The sequence below is a fragment of the Salmo salar genome, chromosome ssa28, assembly GCF_905237065.1.
Source record: "Salmo salar chromosome ssa28, Ssal_v3.1, whole genome shotgun sequence".
Classification (NCBI taxonomy): Eukaryota; Metazoa; Chordata; class Actinopteri; order Salmoniformes; family Salmonidae; genus Salmo; species Salmo salar.
In genome coordinates this window covers 8,906,005-8,933,754 of record NC_059469.1, presented here as the reverse complement: position 1 = coordinate 8,933,754, position 27,750 = coordinate 8,906,005, and the positions used below count along the sequence as shown (strand labels likewise).

Genomic DNA, 27,750 nt, shown 5'->3' with positions numbered 1-27,750 from the left:
GTTAGCGCCCGAAGCTAACTCAGTCCAGTCGCCCACCCTCAGACTTCACTAACTGGACTAGTCACAAGCAAAAGCCAACACTAACCGAGAAGATAAGAGATCTCAACAGCAACATACAACCCAGCCTTACCCCCTCCCTTTCAGCCATCACCTCTGTTCCCTCTGCCCCTTCCCTCATCTCTTCAGGATTACCCCACCTTGGCCTGAATAGGGGGTCACCCCACCCCAGCCTTTTAATTTCTCTCCCTCCCTCTGTCTCTCCATCCCTGTACTCTGATCCTACCCCTCTCTCCTCACTCAATACCCCTTACACCCCCCCAGTGGGGTGTAATAGGTATGGACGCAACGCTTGAGATGCTCCTGCCCTATCAGAGGATAGGACTCAAGATAACATCATCACCCTGCTCTCTTACTGGCCCAATACTGGAAGGGCTGATGCTTTATGCATCTACTTGGTTCACTCCCTGTTTCCCATTCTCCCCTCCTCCTCCCTCTCACCCTCCCACTCTTTCTGCCCCTCCTCTTTTCTTTCTTTCACCTTCTCTCTCCCTCTCATCGTTGCGAAGACAGCAACAGCCAATCAGAGCGTGACGAGGGAGAGAGCGCCACTCAACACCAGGAAGTACGGCACTGTGCAGAGGATAATGGGTCAGTAGTGTTTGTCTAGTCCTACTTTATTTAGACTGGCTAACACCGTTAACCTTTGACACCCCTACTCCCTGTAGAAGAGATGAGGAGTTGCAGATGCACTGTCTCTAGGGGAGGTGAGGCTGAAGGAACTGCCTGGCTTGATTGCTAACCGAGCTCCCGTCAACCTCATACAGGGAATACTGGCCCTGCACAGAGGTAGGACACCCCGCACACACACACACACACACTCACTCACACAGTGTCTTTTCGATTATCCCAAGATATCTCTCACATCCAACTCTCATTTTCTATCTCTCTCTAGGATAGCAGTGGTACTACGGGAGGTACTGTATATAGACGTGAGGAGTGGCCATGCTGCTCGCAGGATACTGCATCCTCAGCTACACCTGCAGCTACCCACAAATCATTAAGTGTGTGCATGTGTTTGTCAATTCAAACTCTTTAAAGAAAATCTTTCTTTAATGACTGCGTTTTCCCTCGATAGAGGGATCGCTGGAGGAAGTACCAAATAAAGGCTAGAAGAGCTAAAGCTATGGCGAGTTCTCTACATAGAATCATCTGTGAATGTGAACAGAGGCAACACTAAGGTGCTGAGCGAAAAAGTCTCATTTCAGTTTTAAGTTTCATGTCTTCTAGTCTAGACCTTATATATACACTATATATACAAAAGTATGTGGACACCCCTTCAAATTTATGGATTCGGCTATTTCAGCCACACCCGTTGCTGACAGGTGTATAAAATTGAGCACACAGCCATGCAATCTCCATAGATAAACATTGGTAGTAGAATGGCCTTACTGAAGAGCTCAGTGACTGTCAACGTGGCACCATCATAGGATGCTCCCAGTTTGTCAGTTTGTCAAATTTCTGCCCTGTAAGTGCTGTTATAGTGAAGTGGAAACGTCTAGGGGCAACAACGGCTCTGCCGCGAAGTGGTAGGAAACACAAGCTCACAGAACGGGACCGCCGAGTGCTGAAGTGCGTAGCGCGTAAAAAACGTCTGCCGGGTCAGGGGCTGGAATAAAAAATAAAAAAAGATAGGACAAAACACACATCACGACAAGAGAGACAACACAACACTACATAAAGAGGGACCTAAGACAACAACATAGCAAGGCAGCAACACATGACAACACAGCATGGTAGCAACACAATATGGCAGCAGCACAAAACATGGTACAAACATTATTGGGCACAGACAACAGCACAAAGGACAATAAAGTAGAGACAACAATACATGATGCAAAGCAGCCACAACTGTCAGTAAGAGTGTCCGTAATTGAGTCTTTGAATGAAAAGATTGAGATAAAACTGTCCAGTTTGAGTGTTTGTTGCAGCTCGTTCCAGTCGTTAGCTGCAGCAAACTGAAAAGACAAGCGACCCAGGGATGTGTGTGCTTTGGGGACCTATAACAGAATGTGAGTGGCAGAACGGGTGTTGTATGTGGAGGATGAGGGCTGCAGTAGATATCTCAGATAAGGGGGAGTGAGGCCTAAGAGGGTTTTATAATAAGCATCAACCAGTGGGTCTTCCAACAGGTATACAGAGATGACCAGTTTACAGAGGAGTATAGAGTGCAGTGATGTGTCCTATAAGGAGCATTGGTGGAGCACCCTTACCTGCCGATCTATAAATTACATCTCCGTAATCTAGCATGGGTAGGATGGTCATCTGAATCAGGGTTAGTTTGGCAGCTAGGGTGAAAGAGGAGCGATTACGATAGAGGAAACCAGGCCTAGACTTAACCTTAGCCTGCAGCTTTGATATGTACTGAGAGGACAGTGTACCGTCTAGCCATACTCCCAAGTACTTGTATGAGGTGACTACCTCAATGTGCTACCATAGTGCCAACTGTAAAGTTTGGTGGAGGGGGAATAATGGTCTGGGGCTGTTTTCATGGTTCGGCATGGCCCCTTAGTTCCAGTGAAGGAAAATCTTAACGCTACATCATACAATGACATTCTAGATAATTCTGTGCTTACAACTTTGTGGCAACAGTTTGGGCCCTTTCCTGGTTCAGCATGACAATGCCCGTGTACAAAGCGAGGTCCATACAGAAAGGGTTTCTCGAGATCGGTGTGGAAGAACTTGACTGGCCTGCACAGAGCCCTGACCTCAACCCCATCGAACACCTTTGGGATGAATTGGAATGACGACTGCGAGCCAGGCCTAATCGCTCAACATCAGTGCCCAACCTCACTAATGCTGTTGTGGCTGAATGGAAGCTAGTCCCCGCAGCAATGTTCCAACATCGAGTGGAAAGCCTTCCCAGAAGAGTGGAGGCTGTTATAACAGCAAAGGGGGGGACCAACTTCATAATAACGCCCCTGATTTTGGAATGAGATATTCGACTAGCAGGTTTCCACATTCTTTTGGTCATGTTGTGTATCAGTATATATCTGAAGAATTTATGTGTGGCATTTTTTTTTCCTTTTCTTTTCTGTTGTGTTGAAAGGGACGGATACTTCAACAGCACTTGTATTTCTAGGACTAGTTAAGATTATTTGTTGTGTGAACAGCAACGAAGTGAAACCAGAACCTGTGAAGGGCTCCCAAGCCTGTCCACCTGCTGTCTGTCACTCTTGGACTGTTTTTGTATATGGCTCATGATGTTGCTATACCAGCAACATGCTACGTTGTAAGTCTGTGGTGCTTTGAATGAATTGAATGTGAAATAATGACCAGCAGTATGAGTTTCAAACTGGACCCCAGAACAAACAATGTCTAAACTACCACCAATAATACATTTGTTGGAGAATGTATTAAATTAATCAGGCCGAGCCAGTTTATGATTGTATTCAAAATGAATTTATTATTGACCTATTTTTGCTGTTGTAGTAAACACACAAACTAGAAATGAACAACTGACAGTATTTTGTAACAATTTCTCTTGTAACACTTCAAAGCCAACAGAATAAAAAAGAACTTCATTTTTCTCGTGTTTTTCCTCTGGGGTGTTCCTTACAAAAAATTATAAATATTTTGTGTTTCACGTTTTCATTTTTTATACCAAAAAACCCCTATACAAATCATGTAGATAGTGAGACAGACCAAAAGAAAGTCAACAGTGAAAACGGGTCAAGAAAGTAGAAATGTATTGCTCTCCTTGGCGGAAAGGGCATAGCCTAGTATCTCAACCCCTCAAGACACTCCTGTGTGAAATTACTTCCCGTTTCCCATATAGTCCACTACTTTTGAGTCACATAGGCTCTGGGTAAAAATATATGGGGAATAGTGTGTCATTTGAGTGTCGACCAGCAGACACAGGGGTCCTCAGGACCAGGGCTGAGAAGGCCACACCCAGTGGTTTGTGTTCCTCTGCTCAGACACTGCTGGCACATGAAAACCTTACAATGCCTGGATAGGCGTGCCACATATGTTCTAGCAATCTGGTGCCCGACGTCACGGCACAGTCAATGACGTGGCACACAACCATTGGTTGTTGTATGCAACGTTTGAGCAGGAGAACACGACCATTCAATCCCTTACTCACTCAGACACAAGACAAACTGACAAACAAGCAGAGACGTGTTCTCCTTCTTTCTAAGGCCTTCAGTCTGTTCCTTCAGTCAGTTTAAAAGCATAGTTTACATACACTTGTCTCTCATCTCTTAGCTGTGGGGAGGGAGAGAAGGATAGAGTGGAGGAGGGGAGACTAAGTGTGCTAGGGAACGAGTAACATTCATCCGGGGTGAGTGAACACACGCACACACACAACAAACATACGAACACACCGGCACACGTAGACAGAGAGTGGACATACATATACAATCCATGACCTTCCAGGGTCATTGTATCACATGACAGTAAGACATTGCCATGGTTGCGTGTTGACGTCGCTGGGACACACATCACTAACAACACAAATAATAGTGATGTTTCATTTCTAAAAATTAACTAAATCTAATCTAAATAAAAAAAGATGAACATGTCGTAACATTTCTCCCTCAATCTGAGGAGTTAGCTCCCCCCAACACCAATACACTTGTGTGTGTGTGTGTGTGTGTGTGTGTGTGTCTTGGTTCTTCTATACTTGTGGGGACAAGGATAGTAAAACAAGGAAAATTCTCCCTCGTGGGGACATTTCCCACATCCCCATGAGAACAAATGCTATTTTAAGCTTAGAGGTTAGGTTTAGGGTTATGCTTACAATTAGGGTTAGGGTACGGGGTTAGTTTTAGGGTTTGGGTTACAGGTTAAGGTCAGGAAAAATAAGATTTGGAATGGAAATTAATTTTAGGTCCCCATGAAGATAGAACAAAATGTGTGTGCTTGATGTGTGGGTTGGTTTTTCTATCCTTGTGGGGACCTAAAATCCCCAAAAGTCCCCACAAGGATGGTAAAAAAAAAGGAAAAATTCTCCCTAGTGGGTACATGAGGACAAAGGCTATTTTAAGCTTAGGGGTTAGGTTTAGGGTTATGGTTACAATTATGGTTAGAATTAGGTTTAGGGGTTATTAGTTGAAATCAAACTTTATTTGTCATAAGTGCTGAACCGAACACAACAAGTGTTTAGGGGTTAAGGTTAGGTAAAATAGGATTTTGAATGGAAATTAATTTTAGGTCCCCACGAGGATAGAAGAACAAAACGTGTGTGTGTGTGTGTGTGTGTGTGTGTGCGCGCAGAGGGGCATCACATACCTTTAAGGTACATAAGAAAAATGTCAAATAAGATACATTTCAAAAACTGACAGAAAACCAAAAGCTGCTTTAGTAGTTAGACACTCAGAGTGTGAGTGAGTCTCTCTGGCTTGACTATGAAAACTGAAGTATAGAACAGAAAAATAACAATATATTTCTTCTAGTTGTCAAATCCATCAAATGACTATGGTATTATACACTGAGTATACAAAACATTAAGAACACCTGCTCTTTCCATTACATAAGACTGACCAGGTGAAAGCTATGATCCCTTAATTATGTTACTTGTTAAATCCACTTCAAATCAGTGTAGATGAAGGGGAGGAGAAGTATTTTTAAGCCTTGAGACAATTGAGACATGAATTGTGTATGTTTGCCATTCAGAAGTAAAATGGGCAAGACCAAAAATGTAAGTGCCTTTGAATGAGGTATGGTAGTAGGTGCCAGGCACACCGATTTCTGTCCAACAACTGCAATGCTACTGGATTTTTCACGCTCAACAGTTTCCCGTGTGTATCAACAATGTTCCACCACCCAAAGGACATCCAGTCAACTTGACACAACTGTGGGAAAAGGAAGCATTAGAGTCAACATGGGCCAGCATCCCTGTGGAACGCTTTCAACACCTTATAGAGTCATTCCCCGACGAATTGAGGCTGTTATCATGAGAAAAAGGAGGGTGTTCCTAATGTTTGGTATACTCAGTGTGTGAAGGTGTGTAATGTCAGGTGCAAAAATTAAAGGACATTTCTTACAAGGCTTCTTCATGTAAACATTTGAAGGACAACATAGAATTTCTCAGGCACAGAATCATCATCATCATCATCATCATCATCATCATCTGCCTCCTCCCTAAACTTTCAGCATAATTGCACGTGGCTAAAGTTGGGGTTCAGGGGGTTGATATCTTCTTCCGGCTCACACCCAACAGGACATGATGTAACAGAGGTCATGACCCCTGGCTGTCCTACATTAACCATAGTACTGTAACCATAGAAAAATAATCTAGATTATATTTCTATGACTAACTCAGAGCTGGTTGAAAAGGACTGACAATGGGAGAGCAAAATAAGAAAATAAACAATAACAAACGTGTAGCCCCAAGAATGACCCGGCGGGGCAAAGGATGGGAGGATGAGAGAGATGGAGATAGAATGGTGGCACGTCCATCTGTCAAATCTGTCTGTCTAACATTCTAGAATGCTGTTCACAGCTGCCTCTAGAACCGAGTCTGTGTCGGGCAGGGTGGGAGGGAGGGGCAGGGGGGGAGGGAGGGGCAGGGGGGCCTGGGGGTGAGAGGAGGACAGGTGAGACAGGTACTGAGTCTGTACCGGCTCTGTTGACATCGCCGCTGTGGCAGTAGTAACCACATTGCCGTGGTGATAGTTGCTGTTGTTGCTAGAGGCAGCTTTGTTTCCATAGTTGCTATGTTGAGTCCTCCTCAGGTCCATGATACTCTTAAAAGAGTCTATTACTCCTCTCCCTCCTCCCCCACCTCCCCCCGGGTCTCCATAGCCCGACTGGGGGTCTGTCCTGTAAGGGGGGTCTGTGGTCGCCCCCCTCCCTGTCTGTCTACCGCTGTGGCTGGACGAGGGGGAGGAGAGAGGGTCCAAGGGGAGGCAGGGGAGAGAGAGGGGAGACGGCTTCACTGCACAACAGAAATCTTCCAAGAAGCCATCTATGGAGGGAGAGAGAGAGATGATGATGAGAAAAAATAATGGTCCACACTTTTTCAATGGTCGACACCCCTGCCAGATCCCGCCTCCTCACCTGGGTCCACCAGTATCATACGTTTGTCTTGTGTCAGGTTCTGGCGCTCCTCTTGGTTGAAGGTCCTGTCAATCATCACCATCTCTGAGGAGGGACTAGAGCGCTGCAGGGAGAGGAAGGGACTTCCTGTTAGCACAACACTTTTCAAAGATTCAAAATAATTGTGTGTGTGCGTACTCACCTCAGCCTCCACCATCAGCAGTCGTCTGTATTTGTTGATCATGACCTGGGTCCTCTTCAATACCTGAGTCGCCATTGACTCAAACTCATCATCCACTGTTAAGAGACAGAACACAGTGGTTACACAGACACACACACACTAGTGGTGCATGGGTTGACACATAACCTGCAGTCCCAGCGGTTATGTCCGCAGGGCGGGCGGGTTTAGGGTCATGAAAAATGGCGTGGATGAAGGGCAGGTGGGTGGCGGGCAGGCGGGTTGAATAAAGAGAAAATAATACATTAAAATGTCATAAATGTATCATTCTTGTGCAGTTCATATCTATAGGCTACATTGAGGTTTTTATTTCATTATTTTTATCTGGCGTTAGTGAGTAGCCTTAGGGACTCACTGTAAGTTTACCAAATACACACCAATTGCCAAATGTATTGGGAACTTGGGCAGAAAAAGTTAACGTCGATCCACTGAGGCAAAAAGTCTGAGTTGAATTCAATAAGAGAAAAGCTGCGGAACGGAGAGCTGAAAATAAATAGGAGGGTCAGAACAGTAGGTAGCCTAATGTACGGGGAAGATTTGGTGAAGTGGTAAAAGAGGATGATTGCAGTGGCAGCTACATTATGTGTAATGATTGTGAGACACTATACCAATTAATTTACAAAATCTACATTTTGACTCAGGAACAGGAGTGGAGAAATATGATTTATTTCATTCAGCCTCTTGAGAGAATGTGAATGCGCGATAGGGACCGTCTGTAAAGGTACCATCTTTATCAGCATCATAAAAGCCGATAGTATTTCTACCACATAAAATATGCATACAAGATGAACTGAAATCTTATCAGAAACATGTTTGGTTGTTTTCACAGCTTTTAATTTCCTTAAAACCGGTTAAACTGATGTCATTTGTTAATTTAGTTTTTTTTTTTTTTAACATAGAATTTTGTCCCCGGTCCTTAAACATCTTAGTTGCTTGAGAGAATGAGAGATGAAAAACTTTAACAATGTGAACTAGATTGAAGCATTCATTCTATCATTAAAGACACTATTCTGGTGAGCAAGGGTTTATTTAGTATTCTCGGGCAACAAAGGCATATGGCTAAGCTTCCCCTAAAGTATATTGAATTCAATTGCCAAAATTATAAAGCCTAATGAGTCTATTACATAAATAAATTAAAACATAAAAATAGGCTACGACACCAGAATGCATGATTTGGCCACAGAGGATTATTAGCTTCTTTGAAAAAAAAATAAGCTGTGGATTGTTTTAAAATCACATTGCCATCAGCGGAAGGGCCCACAATTTGGGCAGCGCACACGGCAAATACCAAATAAATGATTATTGAGTTGCGACTGTCTGTGAAAAGTAGAGAGGCCCAGCCAGGCCTATTGCAATATTTCAAAATACAATTACGGGAAAACATAGCTATTTTATTTCCAAACTATTGCTGTAAAGCAGTGTTTCCCAAACTCGGTCCTCGGGACCCCAATGGGTACACCCCCCCCCCCTAACACTACACAGCTGATTCAAATTATTCACTAATCATCAAGCTTTGATTATTTGAATCAGCTGTGTAGTGCTAGGGCAAAAAACTAAACATGCACCCCTTGGGGTTCCCAGGACCAAGTTTCGGAAACGCTGCTGTAAAGAGAAGACAATGAAAAGACTCTAATCTGTCTTTTAGTTATCAAAATTCGCAACTTAATTTAATGAACAATATAGCCTTTCTCAGGGATCATCAACTAGATTCAGCCGTGGGATAATTTTTTCTTGTAGAGTGCAAATTGACCGCAAGAAGCCCAAACAGATATAATATTTGACTAAAACATAATCATTTAAAACCTTGCTTACATATTTGAATAAGATCACATACACTCAGTGGCCAGTTTATTAGGTAAACCCATCTAGTACCGGGTCGGAACCACCTTTGTTTCCAGAACGGCCCAAATTCTTCGGGGAATGGAAACATTGCTCAACGAGTATCAAGGGACCTAACATGCGCCAAGAAAACATTCCCCATACCATTACACCACCGCCACCAGCCTGTACCATTGACACCCAGCAGGATGGGGCCATGGACTAATGCTGCTTACGCCAAATACTGACTCTGCCAACCGCATTACGCAACAGGAACTGGGATTTGTCGGACCAGTAGATATTTTTCCACTCCTCAATTATCCAGTTTTGGTGATCACGTGCTTCTTCTTGTTTTTAGTTAATAGGAGTGGAACTCGGTGTGGTCGTCTGCTATAACAGCCCATCCGTGACAAGGACCGACGAGTTGTGTGTTCTGAGACGCTGTTCTGAACACCACAGTTGTGCTGCGCCGTTTGTGGCCCGCCTGTTAGCTTGCACAATTCTTGCCATTCTCCTTCGACCTCTCATCAACGAGCTGTTTTTGCCCACAGGACTGCCGCTGACTGAATGTTTTTTGTTGCTCCATTCTCGGTAGACCCTAGACACTATCGTATGTGAAAAGCCCAGGAGGCCGGCAGTTTCTGAAATACTGGAACCGGCGTGCCTGGCACCAATGATCATACCACGCTTAGGTCACTCGTTTTGCCCATTCTAACGTTCAATCGAATAGCAACTGAATGCTCTATATAGCAAGCCACACCTACGTGACTCACTCTGTAGGAGCTATCCATTTTCGTGAACAGGGTTGTGTATTTAAAAAAAACTGTCCACTGAGTTTCTCTCTCTCTACTATGTGTGGGAATACTTTGAAACAGATTTCTGAAATTAAAATCACTTGAAGCTAATTTGCTTGTTTTTACAGTCAATACAAATATATATACTACCGGTCAAAAGTTTAAGAACACCTACTCATTCAAGGGTTTTTCTTTATTTTTACTATTTCCTGCATTGTAGAATAATAATGAAGACATCAAAACTATGAAATACCACATATGGAATCATGTAATAACCAAAAAAAGTGTTAAACAAATCAAAATATATTTTATATTTGAGATTCTTCAAATAGCCACACTTTACCTTGATGACAGCTTTGCACACCCTTGGCATTCTCGGACAACCAAAAAACTGACTGCGAAGATGTTTTGTCACAAACTGAATTTAGGCAAACTAAGCAATGTATAGTGTAAATAATCATTGTACGATCTAAACCACTGTGAAATGTCCAAATAACCCAAAATATTGTATTTTCAGATTTTTTAAGCTGGTCTACAAAACCGAAAGTCAAATGCACAAAAGCAAAACTTAACTGGAAGCATAGAAATAGCGCACATAGAACCAATCTACTGCTTCTTAAACTTGCTTTCAATGAAAATGACAGATCTATAACTCACATTTCTATGTCAATTTGGTCAGGTTGCCCAAAAAGTTACATATTACAGCTTTAACAGTAGTATTACCCCTTTATGGCAACTATCCTTCTAACGACTGGAGGCTAGTAGGCTACACGAGCACACCCAATGAAATAAATTACTGTATATTGGGATCGTGTGTATGTGTCCCATGTTGAGCTGCCCTCCAAATTCACTACAACACTGCTATTTTGCACCGCATTATCCTAACCTGTAGGCTAATAGTATATTACAGTGGGAAAGTGAAAGTTAATTAGACTATAGCATATCTGCATTATATCCAACAGATGTGGGAGGAGTGAAGCAGGGATTTCACGCAAACGTGTCTGTGGGAGGAGAGGCAAAAGAGCTAATTTTAAGCGCTGTTTGAATATATTGAAATAATAATTGATCTAAATAGGCTTATTAGATTAACGATGATCAATGATCATAGGCTATATATAAATAAATAATCACTGTGTGTGTGAGAGACTCCAAGGACCACATTAATTTACCACTTTACAGTGTAGACAAGGCTAATCTCCCCCGCACTGAAATGGTAGCATCCACTTGAACCACAGTGATGAACCCCAATTTTCCAGCCACACCAATATTTCAACTTTCAGGTCAAAAAAAGGTCAATTAGAACATTTTACAAGGTAGAAAAATAAGAAATGTAAACAATTTCAACCATTTTTCTTTTACTCAATTTCAACAAATGGACCCAAAATTTGAATTTTTAACATAGAAACAAATATTCTATTGTTCAATATCAACGAGTGTATTAGATCATTAGATTGATAAACATTACACTGACACCCCAACACATACATACGCCCACACACACATAACACACGCACACATGCATACTGACGCCACACACTCACCACATATGCTGCTACTACTGTCTACTACTTGCCTAGTCATTTTACCACTACCTATATGTACATAGCTACCTCAATTACCTCGTACTCCTGCACATCGACTCAGTACTGGTTAGAGGTCGACCGACTATGATTTTTAAATGCCGATACCGATTATTGGAGGACCAAAAAAAGCCGAAACCAATTAATCGGCCGATTTTTACTTTTTTTGTAATAATGACAATTACAACAATACTGAATGAACACTTATTTTAACTTAATATAATACATCAATAAAATCAATTTAGCCTCAAATAAATAATGAAACATGTTCAATTTGGTTTAAATAATGCAAAAACAAAGTGTTGGAGAAGAAAGTAAAAGTGCAATATGTGGCATGTAAGAAAGCTAACGTTTAAGTTCCTTGCTCAGAACATGAGAACATATGAAAGCTGGTGGTTCCTTTTAACATGAGTCTTCAATATTCCCAGGTAAGAAGTTTTAGGTTGTAGTTATTATAGGAATTATAGGACTATTTCTCTCTATACGATTTGTATATCATATACCTTTGTCTATTGGATGTTCTTATAGGCACTTTAGTATTGCCAGTGTAACAGTATAGCTTCCGTCCCTCTCCTCGCTCCTACCTGGGCTTGAACCAGGAACACATCGACAACAGCCACCCTCGAAGAAGCGTTACCCATGCAGGGCAAGGGGAACAACTACTCCAAGTCTCAGAGCGAGTGACGTTTGAAACGCTATTAGCGCGCACCCCGCTAACTAGCTAGCCATTTCACATCGGTTACACCAGCCTAATCTTGGGAGTTGATAGGCTTGTCATAAACAGCACAATGCTTGAAGCATTGCGAAGAGCTGCTGGCAAAATGCACAAAAGTGCTGTTTGAATGAATGCTTACGAGCCTGCTGGTGCCTACCACCGCTCAGTCAGACTGCTCTATCAAATCATAGACTTAATTATAATATACTGCTCAAAAAAATAAAGGGAACACTTAAACAACACATCCTAGATCTGAATGAAAGAAATAATCTTATTAAATACTTTTTTTTTACATAGTTGAATGTGTTGACAACAAAATCACACAAAAATAATCAATGGAAATCCAATTTATCAACCCATGGAGGTCTGGACTTGGAGTCACACTCAAAATTAAAGTGGAAAACCACACTACAGGCTGATCCAACTTTGATGTAATGTCCTTAAAACAAGTCAAAATGAGGCTCAGTAGTGTGTGTGGCCTCCACGTGCCTGTATGACCTCCCTACAACGCCTGGGCATGCTCCTGATGAGGTGGCGGATGGTCTCCTGAGGGATCTCCTCCCAGACCTGGACTAAAGCATCCGCCAACTCCTGGACAGTCTGTGGTGCAACGTGGCATTGGTGGATGGAGCGAGACATGATGTCCCAGATGTGCTCAATTGGATTCAGGTCTGGGGAACGGGCGGGCCAGTCCATAGCATCAATGCCTTCCTCTTGCAGGAACTGCTGACACACTCCAGCCACATGAGGTCTAGCATTGTCTTGCATTAGGAGGAACCCAGGGCCAATCGCACCAGCATATGGTCTCACAAGGGGTCTGAGGATCTCATCTCGGTACCTAATGGCAGTCAGGCTACCTCTGGCGAGCACATGGAAGGCTGTGCGGCCCCCCAAAGAAATGCCACCCCACACCATGACTGACCCACCACCAAACCGGTCATGCTGGAGGATGTTGCAGGCAGCAGAACGTTCTCCACGGCGTCTCCAGACTCTGTCACGTCTGTCACATGCTCAGTGTGAACCTGCTTTCATCTGTGAAGAGCACAGGGCGCCAGTAGCGAATTTGCCAATCTTGGTGTTCTCTGGCAAATGCCAAACGTCCTGCACGGTGTTGGGCTGTAAGCACAACCCCCACCTGTGGACGTCGGGCCCTCATACCACCCTCATGGAGTCTGTTTCTGACCGTTTGAGCAGACACATGCACATTTGTGGCCTGCTGGAGGTCATTTTGCAGGGCTCTGGTGTGCTTCTCCTGCTCCACCTTGCACAAAGGCGGAGGTAGCGGTCCTGCTGCTGGGTTGTTGCCCTCCTACGGCCTCCTCCACGTCTCCTGATGTACTGGCCTGTCTCCTGGTAGCGCCTCCATGCTCTGGACAATACGCTGACAGACACAGCAAACCTTCTTGCCACAGATCGCATTGATGTGCCATCCTGGATGAGCTGCACTACCTGAGCCACTTGTGTGGGTTGTAGACTCCGTCTCATGTTACCACTAGAGTGAAAGCACCGCCAGCATTCAAAAGTGACCAAAACATCAGCCAGGAAGCATAGGAACTGAGAAGTGGTATGTGGTCCCCACCTGCAGAACCACTCCTTTATTGGGGGTGTCTTGCTAATTTCCTATCATTTCCACCTGTTGTCTATTCCATTTGCACAACAACGTGAAATTTATTGTCAATCAGTGTTGCTTCCTAAGTGGACAGTTTGATTTCACAGAAGTGTGATTAACTTGGAGTTACATTGTGTTGTTTAAGTGTTCCCTTTATTTTTTTGAGCAGTGTATAATAAACACACAGAAATACGAGCCTTGGTCATTAATATGGTCGAATCTGGAAACTATCATCTCGAAAACAAAATGTTTTTTTCTTTCAGTGAAATACGGAACCGTTCTGTATTTTATCTAAGGGGTGGCATCCCTAAGTCTAAATATTCCTGTTACATTGCACAACCTTCAATGTTATGTCATAATTACGTAAAATTCTGGCAAATTAGTTCGCAACAGCCAGGCAGCCCAAACTGCTGCATATACCCTGACTCTGCGTGCAATGAACGAAAGAGAAGTGACACAATTTCACCTGGTTAATATTGCCTGCTAACCTGGATTTCTTTTAGCTAAATATGCAGGTTTAAAAATATATACTTCTGTGTATTGATTTTAAGAAAGGCATTGATGTTTATGGTTAGGTACAGTCTTTTTTCGCAAATGTGCTTTTGTTAAATCATCCCCCGTTTGGCGAAGTTGCCTGTCTTTGTTAGGAAGAAATAGTCTTCACACAGTTCGCAACGAGCCAGGTGGCCCAAACTGCTGCATATACCCTGACTCTGTTGCAAGAGGTGACACATTTTCCCTAGTTAAAATAAATTCATGTTAGTAGGCAATATTAACAAAATATGCAGGTTTAAAAATATATACTTGTGTATTGATTTTAAGAAAGACATTAATATATATTGTTAGGTACAAGTTGGTTCAATGACAGTCCTTTTTCGTGAATGCGCACCGCATCGATTATATGCAACGCAGGACAGGCTAGATAAACTAGTAATATCATCAACCATGTGTAGTTAACTAGTGATTATGATTGATTGATTGTTTTTTTATAAGATAAGTTTAATGCTAGCTAGCAACTTACCTTGGCTTCTTACTGCATTTGCGTAACAGGCAGGCTCCTCGTGGAGTGCAATGTAAAGCAGGTGGTTAGAGTGTTGGACTAGTTAACCGTAAGGTTGCAAGATTGAATCCCCGAGCTGACAAGGTAAAAATCAGTCGTTCTGCCCCTGAACAAGGCAGTTAACCCACCGTTCCTAGGCCGTCATTGAAAATAAGAATGTGTTCTTAACTGACTTGCCTAGTTAAATAAAGGTGTAAAAAAATATATTTAAACGGCAAATCAGTGTCCAAAAATACAATTACCGATTGTTATGAAAACTTGAAATCGGCCCTAATTAATTGGTCGACCTCTAGTACTGGTACTCCCTGTATTTTTAATGACATGTTACTTTTTGGTCATTATTGGATTTTTTTAAATCTTTAACTCTGCATTGTTGGAAAAGGGCCCATAAGTTAGCATTTCACTGTTAGTCTACACCTGTTGTTTCTGAAGCATGTGACAAATAACATTTTATTTATAGGCTAGGCCTACTCTACATCACTACACGCTCATGCATTTTTGCAAACAGTGATTGAGTTATATTTTTGGCCTAAATTATGATTATCAAATCCAAACATCACATTATGAATCAAGGTTATTATAGTTTTGCGTTTTTAAAATTGGTTTTTATTTCTTTTAGTTTGCCATTTTTTATTTGAAATTCGGTTTAGTTTCAGTTACTTTTCAGATCCACTTTACTAGTTTTTCTTTAGCTTAAGTTCTATAAAAACAGTTCCATTTTATTTAGTTTCAGTTTGTGTTTTAGTGTTAGTAAATTAAGTAGCCTATCTACTGTATGCAGGGGAGGCTAGGAGCCACGCACGGTTGAAGTCGTAAGTTTACATAGCCAAATACATTTAAACTCAGTTTCACAATTCCTGACATTTAATCCTAGTAAAAGTTCCCTGTCTTAGGTCTGTTAGGATCACCACTTTATTTTAAGAATGTGAAATGTCAGATTATTAGTAGAGAGAATGATTTATTTCAGCTTTTATTTCTTTCATCACACTCCCAGTGGGTCAGAAGTTTACATACACTCAATTAGTATTTGGTAGCATTGCCTTTAAATTGTTTAACTTGAGTCAAGCGTTTTGGGTGGCCTTCCACAAGCTTCCCACAATAAGTTGGGTGTATTTTGGCCCATTCCTCATGACAGAGCTGGAGTAACTGAGTCAGGTTTGTAGGCCTTCTTGCTCGCACCGACTTTTTCAGTTCTGCCCACAAATGTTCATTAGGATTGAGGTCAGGGATTTGTGATGGCCATTCCAATACCTTGACTTTTTGTCCTTAAGCCATTTTGCCACAACTTTGGAAGAATGCTTGGGGTCATTGTCCATTTGGAAGACCCATTTGCGACCAAGCTTTAACTTCCTGACTGATGTCTTGAGATGTTGCTTCAATATATCCACATAATTTTCTTTCCTTATGATGCCATCTATTTTGTGAAGTGCACCAGTCCTTCATGCAGCAAAGCACCCCCACAACATGATGCTGCCACCCTCGTGCTTCATGGTTGGGATGGTGTTCTTCGGCTTTCAAGCCTCCCCCTTTTTCCTCCAAACATAACGATGGTCGTTATAGCCAAACAGTTCTATTTTTGTTTCATCAGACCAGAGGACATTTCTCCAAAAAGTACGATCTTTGTTCCCATGTGCAGTTGCAAACCGTAGTCTGGCTTTTTTATGGCGGTTTTGGAGGAGTGGCTTCTTCCTTGCTGAGCGGCCTTTCAGGTTATGTCGATAAAGGACTCATTTTACTGTGGATATAGATACTTTTGTACCTGTTTCCTCCAGCATCTTCACAAGGTCCTTTGCTGTTGTTCTGGGATTGATTTGCAATTTTCTCACCAAAGTACATTCATCCCTAGGAGACAGAACGCGTCTCCTTCCTGAGCGGTATGACGGCTGCGTGGTCCCTTGGTGTTTATACTTGCGTACTATTGTTTGTACAGATGAACGTGGTAGCTTCAGGCGTTTGGAAATTGCTCCCAAGGATGAACCAGACTTGTGGAGGTCTACAATTTCTTTTCTGAGGTCTTGGCTGATTTCTTTTGATTTTCCCATGATGTCAAGCAAAGAGGCACTGAGTTTGAAGGTAGGCCTTGAAATACATCCACAGGTACACCTCCAATTGACACAAATGATGTCAATTAGCCTATCAGAAGCTTCTAAAGCCATGACATAATTTTCTGGAATTTTCCAAGCTGTTTAAAGGCACAGCCAATTTAGTGTATGTAAACTTCTGACCCACTGGAATTGATACCTTAAATGATAAGTGAAATAATCTGTCTGTAAACATTTGTTGGAAAAATTACTTGTGTCATGCACGAAGTAGATGTCCTAACCGACTTGCCAAAACTATAGTTTGTTAGCAAGAAATTTGTGGAGTGGTTGAAAAACGAGTTTTAATGACTCCAACCTAAGTGTATGTAAACTTCCAACTTCAACTGTATGTGTTGTATAGTTTTTGTGTTTTTTGGGAGGTCACTTCTTGAAACTGTGGGGCAGTAATACATAAGGTCAGGTCAAGTTTAAAGGTATATTTAGGGAGATGACGCGAGATGACGTAGCTGCACGAACTAAACAGTAGTAGTGGGTCAATTTCCGCAACAACCTGGAGCGTTGAAGCGCAAGGCTAAACCCTCAGCTGTTTTGGTCCTGTAACTACCACATTGTAGCAGCGTGAAGCGCACCCGTGCATAAGCGCAGATACTCTGTATGACTGTGTGAGAGCAAAGCATTGCATCATGCCCATCTCAATGGGCGCGCTCGAGCAGATCCCTTTTGTCAAGTCGATGAGCATCGTTGGTCACCGCCATTCAAAGTGTTGCATTCTGGGGATAAGAATTGTCCGATTGGCGCCTACGTAGCACATGGGATGTATAAAATGTACTCCTCAGCCTGAAGTTTCCCTACTTACGCCAGCGAATAGCTAGCTATTTGAGTGGGGCCGACTGGTAAGACACTTCAGGAGAGCGGTCACGTGTGCTAGCAAGTCACAGGTCCAGGGTTCAAGCCTCAGTGTGAGCCGAATCAGGAGGAAGTAGTACTCACTAAGCAAGCAGCGTAACACCTGTCACACCTACATGTCAACTCCATTAACTTTACAAAAATCATGTGATCAAAGTTAATGCCGTTTCTTCAGTTGCATTTCCCCAACTGTGCCATGCAGCCATCGCCTGCATTGTGGGAGGCTCTATTGTCAACCAATCATTAGGGTGTTTATGTTTTACCCACGCAAACGTGACCAAATACATGACTGAAACAGGAACCAATTTGCCGGAATTTATGTGTACAGCGGATATATTCAAATAAATGTGATATTTGAGGCTCTCTCTCACTAATCGATTATACAAAGTGGAAACACAATATTATATTATGATTTCAGTTTGTGAGTGTGTGATATGGGGGTTAGATGATTATTTCAACATTAGAACAAAAACTTTTCATAAAAAATGGCAACACTGCCATGTTGATTTGAGCCTTGCTGTTGGAAAACCACATTATACCCTGACAACACCGCTCACGACACGTGCGCAAGCGTTGCAAAATAAATTTAGAAATCTATATTATTCAATTATTGCACCCACACTGCTCGCGGTCTGCGTTGCCAAGGGCTAAAATAGATGTCAGTTCTATTTGTGACGCAGATCGCAGTGAAAGTCCTGCCTCTCCCATCTCCTCATTGGTTTATAGAAGCAGATACCCACGTGCCATCTCCTCATTGGTTATACCCACGTGGGTGATTGAAAGACGAACTGTGTTGTAGGTCGTCGTGGTAATACTATGAAAGTTTAGATGCCAATCACCATATAAGTTCAAAGAAGAAAAGCCTGGAAGGAGGAGAGATGACTAGAAACGATTCGGTTGACCATTTTATGTGTATTAATTGTCGGAGTAGAGGACCTTGTGCATTTCAGGTAAAATAACAACTCAATGTTCATATCCCAGGACAAATTAGCTAGCAACAGCAAGCCAAATGCAAGCTAGCTAGCTAAATTGCCATAAATGTTTAATGCTTTTCGACCTGTCCCCAAATTAATGTAATTGGTTCAGAGTTTGTTTTGATATTTTAACCTGCGTGTCGTGATCGCGTTTGGTGTGAAGGGGACAAAATAAATGTATGCATGATGGCGCACGCGCACAGCCGGTTTGGGTTCCGTGTTAGTGTCTGACTTTGGGCTGTCGCATATGCACCTCCGGGCGGGTGAACAAACAGCTGACCTTGGGAAAACTCTTCCCTGTTGGGCGGAGCTCCATGGAACACGTGGTAGGGGAGGAGTCTGTTAAGTGCGTCATCCAATGAGGTGAAGCGGGCGATGTCAGGTGACAGAACCCCCGAATGATCCATCCTCAACTGCTGTAGCATCCTGGAGAGACACACATAGTACACTTATCCCACACACACTCCCGCAGCCCCCCAAGGGGGTGCCCAGAAAAACTGTGGTACGCCACTGACACACGAATATCCAGTCGCTAGTGAAAGTCTACACACCCCTTGCAGTCTTCACATTTTACTGCCTTAAAATTCTATCTAAAAAGGATTAAATGAAAACCAATCCAAAGTGAAAGAACAATTATAGAAAATTCTACAAATGACTATGAAACGCAAAATGAGGATGTATTGATTGCATATGTCGTCACACCCCAGAGTTAATGCTTAGTGGAAGCATCTTTACAGCCATTACAGCTGTGAATCATTTTGAATAAGATTCTACCAACCTTGCTCAACTCTTACGGCAACATAGATCCATTGTTTTTGTCAAAATTGCTCAGGCTCAGTAAATTTGTTAGGGAATCATTGATGGACAGCAATATTCAATATTCAAACCTTGCCTCAGATTATTTTAAGAAGATTTAAGTCAGGATGGAGACTGGACAATACAGGAACACTCAACACCTCTTAGAAAGCCATTCTTGCTATTTTGTTTCTTTTTGACCATTTTAATTGAAAACAATCACAGTAAGGTACTTAATTGTTACCCAGAAATGATTTGATATTGAGATAAAAACGGATGCATTGGACCTGTAAGGCAGCAAAATTTGAAAACTGTGCAAAGGGTGTGTAGACTTTCACAAGAGCACTGCATACACACACACACATACGGCATCTATACACATACATACACACACACACACTACTTACATTCCTCCTCTGGTGAGCTGCTGAGAGGCCGGCCTCTTCTGAGCGCTGACCTACAAGAGACACATTTCAATATCATCATCATCATCACCACCACCACCACCACACACTGGGCTGTAAACCCATGTTGCGTAACATTTCTATAGGCCACTATTAAAAAGAAGAGGATCCCATCCGCTTTCTATAGGCTAGGCCTACTATATTTATTTCTCAACTTTCCTAATATCAAGCACATTGCTTCGCTTTATAAATCGGAGCAGCCTACCTGACTAGCATGAAAATGAACCACGGGCTATTCAAGTGCATACGGGTAGCCTAGTGGTTAGAGCGTAAGGCAAGTAACCGAAAGGTTGCTGGATCGAATCCCCGAGCTGACAAGGTAAAAATCTGTCATTCTGCCACTGGACAAGGCAGTTAACCCACTGATCCCCGGTAGGCCGTCATTGTATATAAGAATTTATTCTTAACTGGCTTGCCTAGTTAAATAAAGGTTACATTTAAATACAGATGACATGGATTTTTTGACCCTGCCCCTGTTCCGTGAATGAAAATGGCCCATTCTAAATCTAATTTCACACATATACTAAATAACATATGTCAAGACAAGATTAAATTGAAAATAGTCTGATGGATGAGAATATTATCACTTGTGAATGATGCCAAGCGTGTGCAGTCTAAGGCCAGAAACAGCACGACTTTTTCAAATCATCTCATGCATCACGTATCTTAGCCCATAGGCTTATATGTTTTTATAAGGTTGGTTTCACAACTAAAGTGGCCAAATAACCTCAAACGTAGCCTATAGTCCCAAGACCCCTGAAACACAGTTGGAGAGCCCATAGCCTACAGAGCCTAGTGAAACATGTGTTCTTATAAGCCCAGTCATTGTTCAATCACGTGTGAAAACAGAGTTTTGACTGGACACTACTTAAAAGAGGATGCCAGCTTTCTCGTGCTGCTATATTTATTGCTAAATTCTTAAAAATTAAGCACATTAATACACTTTACAAACAGTGTAGCCTACCTGGCATGTTAAAAACGTAACTGCAAGTAACCTCCATTCACTATTCGAGTGCAGGCTACGGATGACATGTTTTAGTTTTTTCCTGGCCATTCTAAAAAAAAATGTATTAAGAATAATCTTATGGGTGAGAATATTATCAGTGCTTGTCAAATTGTGAATGAGAGACTGATGAAGTGTGTGCAGCCTGCGCAAGAAAGCCTGCGCTTGCCTTTCATGTGACTTTTTTCAAATCATTAGAGTAACATCATGCAGCCTTAGACTGTATTAGAAATCGAAACTTATAGCCCAACGTTTGTATCACAAGTAAAGTTGCATAAATAACTCTAAAATAAGCATATAGGAGGACCTGTTTCTTTGTTAACCGCTCAACACAGAATAGCTGCATGTGCGCACTCCCTGAGAAAAATATCCTTTCTATTTTATTCAGCTATGTTCAATTGTATTGTTCTTACTATAAAATACTGCCACAGAAATTATAAGCAAATCTTGCCTGCTAAATGATCTAGCGTAGCCCACAGCCATACGGCATAACATAAGGACGACTCAGAATATGCTATTCTGTTCTTCTGTAATAGGCTACATTTTCTTCATATCATTATGTTTATTTAGACCTGCCTAAAATAAATAATGGATTTATTGTGATGGTGTAGGTTATATTAAATGTATTTATTAGACTTTTTAAAATTCAGATGTTCCAAAGGTCCGCATTAGTGGCTTGTAAGCAAAGCACGGAAGCTGGATATGTTAAACATGTTTATGCTACTTAACGGTCAATCAATTATTGTGAGACCGGCAGTTAGTTGCATGACAATCACCAGCTGACAGCATTTCATGACCACACACACACAGTGTATAACATGTAGAATACCTGTGTGTTTAGCGGGGCGTCTTGGCTGATGTAGGTCATTGTTTTCACAGCTAGGAGACAAATGAGAAACAGAAGTCAGGAGAGGGGTTTATATACATCTATAACAACAACACACAAAATCACAAACACAAACCTTTGTTTCCAAGGAGGTTGACGAGCTGTGTCTGAGCCTGCTTTTCCTGAGGAATTGGAGAACAAAACAATACAAAAACATATTATAGAAACGCATACAAAGAGGGTAATAATTAAGTGAGAAAGAGAGTTGTAGTTAATACCTGTGTGTAGTCCTGTTCCTGTGTGGCAGGACCAGTACCAGAGAGAGACAGGGGGGAGAGGGAGCTGCTGTTCTGAGTCTGAGACAGTACGAGGCGCTGCACTGGGCTGCCCGACACCTGCCCTCGTACCCCAGTCGCCGTTCCAACCAGCGTCAGACGCCCCTGGTTTGATGCCGCCTGGACGGGGGCAGGGTTAGTACCAGGAAAGCTCTGCCATGTTTGGGTCATGGCTCCTCCTACTCCCACCTGGCTGCCTCCCACCTGGATTAGCTGACTTCCCGCCGTCGCCGTGAAGTTCTGCCCGGCGACGAGCTGTACTGTGTTCTGATTGGCTAGCAGGGTTGATTGGGATGGGTCTGAGGGGCCATTGTGGTGGACCAGGTACTGCCCTGGGGGCAGGTTGGCCTGGCCTTGCTGTCCCTGGTTCTGCTGCCCCAAGGGAGAGTGGACCAGGATGGAGCCGTTAGCTGTGTAGTGTCCCTGGGCCGCGGTGTTAACCATGGTGGTGGTTGTGGTCTGGAGTCCCAGGCTATAGACTGTCTGAGCCCCAGCTTGAAGGGGTTTGGGCTGGATAGGTCTGACCAGGGCCTGGGCGCCCCCAGGTCCTCTCTGGATGATGATATTCTGCAGGGGGATGTTCTTAAAGGGCAAGCCCACCTGGTTCACCTGGCCCACTGGGGAGGGGGTAGCAAACACCTGCCCCCCTGCTGCTACTCCCCCCACCGCCCCCCCTACCCCACCACCCTGCCGGAGGAGGATCTGTTGGACCCCTCCCCCGCCAAAGGACCCCAACACCTGGATGTGCCCCCCTGCCTGGCCGTTAGGCAGCTGGGACACGCCCTGGAGGAACTGACCACTGGGAAACGCTGCTGTCGATGTGGTGACCCCGCTGCCGTACCCCCCCGAGACCAGCTGGGGGGGGAATGGGGAGGGGGCCGAGGGGAGAGGAGGGGGAGGTGGTTGGGAGTCTAGCATGGCCTCCTGTTCCAGAGTCTGTTCAGTGATGTCTGCCTCCATGAGAGACTTCTGCAGGATGTCAAAGGGCTGGTCCTCTCCTCCGCCAAGATCCATTCCTCCTGGAGAAGCTTCTCCCCCCAGCTCATCCTCAATGAACGATAGGCTACTGGAAAGCTGGAGGCCCACCCCCGCTGAATCCTCAAACTCTTCATCTTTGAGGCCGGAGTTAGAGCCAGCCTGAGAGAAAGAGAACACTTTATAACTATGCAGGCTCCATCAGTTTAGAAACCCATTACCAGCAGGTAAGTGCAAATGTATTTCTACTCACAGTGTTACTGGTAAAGAAGGTTCCGGCAGAGCCGTAAGCTGCGTTCGTTACGTCATCCTCCTCAATCTGAGGGAGAAAATACACGTCACTTCACCTATATAAAAAGCAGCGTGCTAATATTCTATGACTTGAAATGGGCATGGATGAACTAGTAGTCCAGAGGGGGAGACACTAACAGACTTGTTGGTGGAGCCGTGGAGGTAGTCATTCAACGCCTGCACATCCCTGGAGGACAGAAGGGGGGAGAGAGCTTGAGTCAGAGACCATCCACATTTTTTTTGTTTTATGCAATTTATTTAGCATTCGTAACCCCTGGGAACCAGATTTATCTGTTCCAACTTGCCATTACTAATGCCTTAGTGTTAGATGTTTGTAGATGTGTTATAGATAGTGTTTGTGATTTATGTGTTATATAGATTTACCCTATAATATCCAGAAGACGGCGATCGTCCTCATCATCCATGACACCTGGGAGAGGAGAGAGCAGAGAGAGGGATGAAGTGACAGGGGGGGTGAAGTGAGTAGAAAGAGGTGTAATGGAGGAAAGGATAAGAGGAAGGGGGAGATATCCTATTTTAACTGTATACACTCTGTAACTATGCGAAAAAGCTCATAAATGCAATATAAGAGTTCTTATTCGAAACCCTCTTGACTATACTACATTGCTGCAACAATTCTTATGAATGCTTGTGAGCACAAAAGAGTTACGGAAAGTAATGCAGACATAGGCAGTGAGACAACACAGAGGACGTGCTGGGTGGGTGGGTGTGTCACAGGCGGCGGTGGCACCTGGGGAGGACGGGCTCATAGTAATGATTGGAATGGAGTAAAATGGAATGGTATCAAAAACATGGTTTTTTAATATAATTCCATTCCAGCAATTATTATGAGCCGTCCTCTCTTCAGCAGCCTCCTGTGTGTGTGTGTGTATGTGTGTCAGACTGTATCTGCATGCTTATCTCTGGTGTGGTAACAGTAGGCGATGCAATAAAACACTCACAGCTTTCTGACAGCGAGCATGGAATCATTCATTAACCACCACCTTTTATTTCCTGTGATGGAGTAGTGGGCAGAGTGAGAGACAAGAGGGGAGAAAAAGAGAGATGGGGGAGGCACAGAAAGAGAGAAGTTAAGAACAACAGTATTAAAAGTACAGTATTGCCCCCATCCCTCCACCTACATATTCCTATTGAATGAGAGCGAAGCTCCCGCGCCCTACCCTTCTCTCTTCTCCTGCACATTGGTCTACTCTCCTGTCACCTCCCATTAAATGAAGATGGTCATCAAAGTGTAAATAACTCCACCCTGTTCCCTTTAAAATGTTGTTTGGGAGTTGAAGGTTTACAAGCATTTGCTTTGTTTTACAGCCAACAACATTCCACAGAACTAACTCCAATGATGCTGGCCTTGTATCGTGGTGAAAGGGGACATAAAACAGCTAATGTGGTGAATAGCAATGAGGAGCAAATGTAGCCTTAGAATATTCTCAAGGTGAAGCTGTGTATTTTGTTAATTCAGAGCTGCAATGCCTGGGTTAACACAAGGTGGCGGTTTGAAAAATGGCATGCCACTGTAGGGGGCCTGTGATGTGTCCAACTGTAGCAACATTTTAATTTTTTACTTCTTTGCATCTTTCATTCGACGTCATGTCGAATTACAAATGTGATACATTGTGTCAAGTCAGTGATGTAACATTGTGCTCTTGAACACATTTAACCAGTCGTTAAAACAAAATGGCGACTCGGCCACCATCTTTGGTTGAGAAAGAACCAAGCCTAATAAGGCTAAAAAAAAAGCATTGCGTCATAAAATGTCTCAGCTATAATTGAGTAGCTCAATGTAGGGAATTGCACGATAGATAGTTAATAAAACTGGTCGTTTTGGAATTGTTTAATTAACAACTAGCTGTATTTTCAAAATGTAGGCTGCTAGCCTGTTTTTTTGCTAGCAGCCCAGATATCTAGCTAGCTGCTAGCATACGCAGATAAGACTGCCACTTTATATTCAGCTTCCCACCAACAAAAAAGGAATACAACAGTAAAACTATATTTTATTTCACAAGTTAAACCGATACACGTGCTCTTTGAAGGATCTCTTTAAGTGTGTCCGTTTTAAGATATTTCCTGACAACTACGACACCATCTCCAGGTTAACGTTGGCTAATCGGTTAGCTAACCTCTAATGAGGTCCCTTTTCAACATTGGGGTTATTTTGTCATAGGGGCAGGATTAGCTAGCACCACTAAATGGGGGGATATGTCTACACGTGTCAAATAACTGGCAAAATACACTCTCAAAGCCTGGAATATTTAGCTAGTTCAATTTTCCAAATTTCACAGAATTTTGAGAATGCGAAAAACAAGCAGCAGCTAGCTAAAACGTTGTTAGCTTGCCAGTTGCCCAAGCTATTGAAAATATTCAGAAAATATGTTTCCTCTCCCCTACACCTAGCTTAGTCACCAAATTAGTGGTCGGAGTAGGCGTACAAGACGATATGGCTAGCCGGGGTCGGAGTAATTTATAAACCAGTTTATCCAAAGAATAGTAGACACATTTAGCTCCAATTGAATTTTGAAATCGTAATAACACCCTCCCAAATTGTAGCATCAGTGTGCCATCAGACAAACAGCTAGCAACGACAGTCGTGCCACGGGTTTAAGCTTTGGAAACATCGTTTAGACCACCAGCTGATGTACAGCTTGCGATTTATGTCCAAAAATAGACTGAATCGACAGACAATGATAATCGCATTCGAGCACAAAAAGCCTGTCCTCCCAGCCTCTAGCTGGTCGCTGACGTGCTCTCTTTCTCTGCTGTGCTGTGGTAGACTTCAGAGGTTACCATTTGTCTTCTATTTAGTTCATCTGCCAGCATGCAATGCAAAACGTCAGATTTCTCTCGATTGGCTGAACAGACATATTTCAATCGTGGAATTTACGACCGCGCGGAGTCTTCGGCAACAGCTCGCTGGGCTAGCTATTTGACCGCGGATTTCTACTTGTAAACATCGGCCTGTTCAAGGTTAGCCGTTGTCGCCTATTTAGAATCGTCGGATAGAATTCGTTGACACGGCTAAACAGTGTCGACACCTAGGTGTTTTTTTCGATTAGCATAACATAAAGACGACTGAAAGAAGGCAAACCCTTACTCCTGTCTCACTCCTCTTGAAACCCAATATCTCCATTTGGCAACTTTTAATTTGCTCCCCCCTCCTTCTCCTCCTCCTCCTTCTTCTCCCTCTCCCACTCATATTTTTCTCACTGTCCCTGTTCTGTCTCAGATAGATTTCTCTCCACTCTCACTCTCTTCCCTCCCCGAAGGAAGGGAGGAAGGAGGTTGTGTGTGTTTTTTCCTAGAAATTTTATCACAAAATTATAATACACTCAAAGGGAAACTCACCGTCATGAAAAAGCAGTGCCTTGTCAACGGGGTTTCCTCGCCATCACAGCACGGGTAGTGCCGCTCCAGCAGAAGGCAGTAACATCAGAGCATTCTACAGATAGCGATGCAATATTCCATCGAAGTAACATAGAACGGACAAATAGTCACTAAACTCTAAATACTGAAAAACTATGTTCTACCATTCATTCAAGTTTTTTTTTTTTTTTTACTTTCATGACAGATATTTCATAATTCTTCTCCCCTATGAATAGGAAATTGTTTTACAGTAGACTTGGCCATTATGAACGGTAGGGGGCGGGCCACTAGCAGATGCCACACCTTGATGTGGCTGATAAAGTAATTGAGGAAATTGTACTTTGTGACTACAGAGAGATCAGCAAAACGAGGGCGTTATTCCACTCACATACCATCCAAAGAGATATGGGAGGGGCGAAACAGCTTTTATAAGTCATCGCAAATGTAACACAATTAATCATATTCACAGTGATGCTATGCACACCATGTTTCAATCAGAGATGGGGGTCAACTACACACGCTGTATGTAATTCAGTCTATTCTGGTGTACATTTTGTGATTTCATATAGGCCTGTTGTGTTCCATATACTACAGACCCATTTCTTATACTTATACTTGCATACTTGCATCAGCAGTCTACGCTGGAAGAGTGCAGTTATTTCTTCCTGCAGAAGAATTAACAGGTACTGTACGTGAAAGTGAAGTGTGTGTGACATTGAGAAATGCATAATAACCTTTTCTACACCTACTGTGAAGGTGGCTACTGATATACTACTTTACTATTCTGAAATTTGTATTCTATTCTCCTAGATTAAAGCTCAGGTTTTGCTTAATATGTGCACTGTCATCCTTCCACTTGCTTTCGCAATGGGGCACAATAAAACATGAACGTCATTATATATGGAT

At 42.9% G+C, this 27,750-nt stretch overlaps 1 protein-coding gene and 1 long non-coding RNA gene across 5 annotated transcripts; one reads left to right on the top strand and one right to left on the bottom strand.

The window, feature by feature from the left end:
• Positions 1–556: 556 nt before the first annotated feature.
• On the top strand, positions 557–1,372 carry LOC106589444 (uncharacterized). The gene is made up of 3 exons (XR_001324846.2): positions 557–648; positions 726–846; positions 953–1,372. It is a non-coding gene; the product is annotated as an uncharacterized lncRNA (long non-coding RNA).
• Positions 1,373–3,436: 2,064 nt separating this feature from the next.
• bicral (BICRA like chromatin remodeling complex associated protein) lies at positions 3,437–27,113 on the bottom strand. 4 transcript variants are annotated; one of them, XR_006762571.1, is made up of 14 exons: positions 26,827–27,113; positions 24,429–24,480; positions 23,851–23,896; positions 23,605–23,653; positions 23,429–23,494; positions 22,144–23,337; positions 22,002–22,047; positions 21,869–21,918; positions 19,980–20,029; positions 19,058–19,203; positions 7,244–7,338; positions 7,063–7,165; positions 5,242–6,970; positions 3,437–4,668 (listed from the first exon to the last, which is right to left on the bottom strand). XR_006762571.1 is itself a non-coding variant. In XM_014179431.2 (13 exons), exons 2-13 carry the CDS (start codon positions 24,454–24,456, stop codon positions 6,480–6,482), a joined length of 2,364 nt encoding a protein of 787 aa, XP_014034906.1. In that variant the 5' UTR covers positions 24,457–24,480; positions 26,827–27,113; the 3' UTR covers positions 3,437–6,479. The 4 variants fall into 4 exon arrangements, 3 of the variants coding, with proteins under 3 accessions (XP_014034906.1, XP_014034907.1, XP_014034908.1); XM_014179431.2 differs by having other exon boundaries at positions 3,437–6,970; XM_014179432.2 differs by lacking the exon at positions 26,827–27,113 and adding an exon at positions 26,576–26,770 and having other exon boundaries at positions 3,437–6,970.
• Positions 27,114–27,750: the final 637 nt, after the last annotated feature.

Excerpts from the sequence above, each read along its gene's own strand:
- bicral (XM_014179431.2), bottom strand. The coding sequence starts at position 24,456 with ATGATTCCATGCTCGCTGTCAGAAAGCT. Across the intron at positions 23,338-23,428 it reads CCTTCTTTACCAGTAACACT|GCTGGCTCTAACTCCGGCCT; the intron begins GTGAGTAGAAAT and ends TCTTTCTCTCAG. Across the intron at positions 19,204-19,979 it reads CAGCTCACCAGAGGAGGAAT|GATGCTACAGCAGTTGAGGA; the intron begins GTAAGTAGTGTG and ends GTGTCTCTCCAG.